The sequence below is a fragment of the Piliocolobus tephrosceles genome, unplaced genomic scaffold, assembly GCF_002776525.5.
Source record: "Piliocolobus tephrosceles isolate RC106 unplaced genomic scaffold, ASM277652v3 unscaffolded_6952, whole genome shotgun sequence".
In the NCBI taxonomy this organism is placed as follows: Eukaryota; Metazoa; Chordata; class Mammalia; order Primates; family Cercopithecidae; genus Piliocolobus; species Piliocolobus tephrosceles.
Genome location: NW_022334221.1, coordinates 7,240 through 8,913, shown reverse-complemented (window position 1 = coordinate 8,913; position 1,674 = coordinate 7,240). Strand labels below are relative to the sequence as shown.

The 1,674-nt window shown below is 44.8% G+C and overlaps 1 protein-coding gene across 1 annotated transcript; it reads left to right on the top strand.

Moving 5' to 3' along the window:
* Positions 1 to 6: 6 nt before the first annotated feature.
* Positions 7 to 712, top strand: LOC111531568 (CAAX box protein 1). The gene has a single exon (XM_023198855.2). It carries the CDS (start codon positions 128 to 130, stop codon positions 710 to 712), a length of 585 nt encoding a protein of 194 aa, XP_023054623.2. The 5' UTR covers positions 7 to 127.
* The last annotated feature ends 962 nt before the right edge of the window (positions 713 to 1,674 follow it).

Below are 1,674 nucleotides of genomic sequence, written 5' to 3'. Positions count from 1 at the left end.
CTCCTGTCCCCTCCCGCGTAGTGCTTGCCTTTGTTCCAGGAATAGCGTTCCAGGCTCCTGCTGCCGCCCCTGGGCCTCACTCTGGAGCGGGCTGCCTCCACCCTCTTGTGCCAGCCCAGCCCCTCCCATGCACATTTGGACACCGTCCTGCGCTCCAGCTGCACAAAGCTGGGCTCCTGTTACACACTGGACAGACCACTCACAGCCGCCGCTGCCAGCCCCCCTCCTCCCCACCAGACTGCCAGCCGACTACATCATTCTGCCCACAGACCTGCGCTACTGCCATCGCCGTCCATCGCATCCCACTGACAGACTGCTGCTTCTAGTGATCTGGACTCACCTCGGAGGTATCTGGGCTGGCCACAACCCCTGGACAATGATCCAGACAGCTGGCTGCCCCTCAGGGGGCCTGTTACCTTCAGAGAGACCCATTTCCTCCCCAATCCCAGAGACTTTTTGTGCTCCTGCCACATGGCTGACAGGGCTCAGTTGTGCCTGGCAGCCAAATCGAGTCTCTCATTTTCTCTTGTGGACCACTTACTTTTGCCCATATTCCATTTCTCTTCTGAATTTGCAGCATTTTCTCAGGTGCTTTTTGATCAACAAAATAACTTGTTTCTTCTGCTCAACTCCTATATACTACCTGGAGAAAAGTATTTACCATATTTCCAATAAATGTCAGACACTATTGAAAAAGAAAGAGTCTGAATGAATATGGCACCTTTCCCTCCCTGGTCCTGTAAACGTGGTCCATATCTTGTTCAGAAGCGATATCCCCTGCCATTCAGTGACTGATGTTGACTCCTGCATTATAAAACATCTAAGATAGAGTCCTTCCTGTAGTAACCTGGGGATAGTGTCCCCACTGGTGATCATTCTGTCCCGGATGTTGAATCCTCTAAACCAGTTAGGATTATCCCAAGCCTCTTAGTAAATGAACCGTTACCTCATTCTGGCCAACACTGTGAGAAGTCAGCCAGCAGGCCCTTGGAAAAGGTATCCTTAGCTCCAGAAAGTGGATTGAAAACACAATTCCCAAATTGTTACAAACCATAAATCCCACACAGATTATTGGTGAACAGCTGTAAAATTTTATTTAACCCATGATTCAGGGAACCAACAGAATTATACAGGTGCTTTTCAAAAGCATTTATAAATTCTTGATTATGTAGGTAGTGGGAGGAAATGCAGAAATGAGACTGTTAATTTAGATACAAACCTGGTTGATGACCTGCAGGACAATAAAACTATATATAAACTTTCCTAATAAGCAGGAAAAAAATCACTTCTTATGGTTTAGCTGCAGTTTAATCTCTTAGATTTATAGTATTGTAAAAAGCTTATGCTTCCTCACCAACTGTTGGTGAACAAAGTTAAACATACTAATCAGGTGAGCCAAAGGTAGACTTATTGGACAATGTTCTGGTATGGTGTTAAAAGACTGTGCAATCAACTTTTTGCCCCATTTCTAACTGTTGGTGATTTTCCAGAACAGGGAATGGAAGAAGGAATCCTACCAGCGTTTTTTTCACTGTTTTTCTCTTTCTTAATTTGAATAGATAAGCTTTTGCCATTTAGTTTAGTCCCTTTTGTGCTGCCATAACAGAATGCAACAGACTGGATCATTTAAAAAGAACAGAAATTTATTTTCTTATAGTTCTGGAAGCTGAGAAG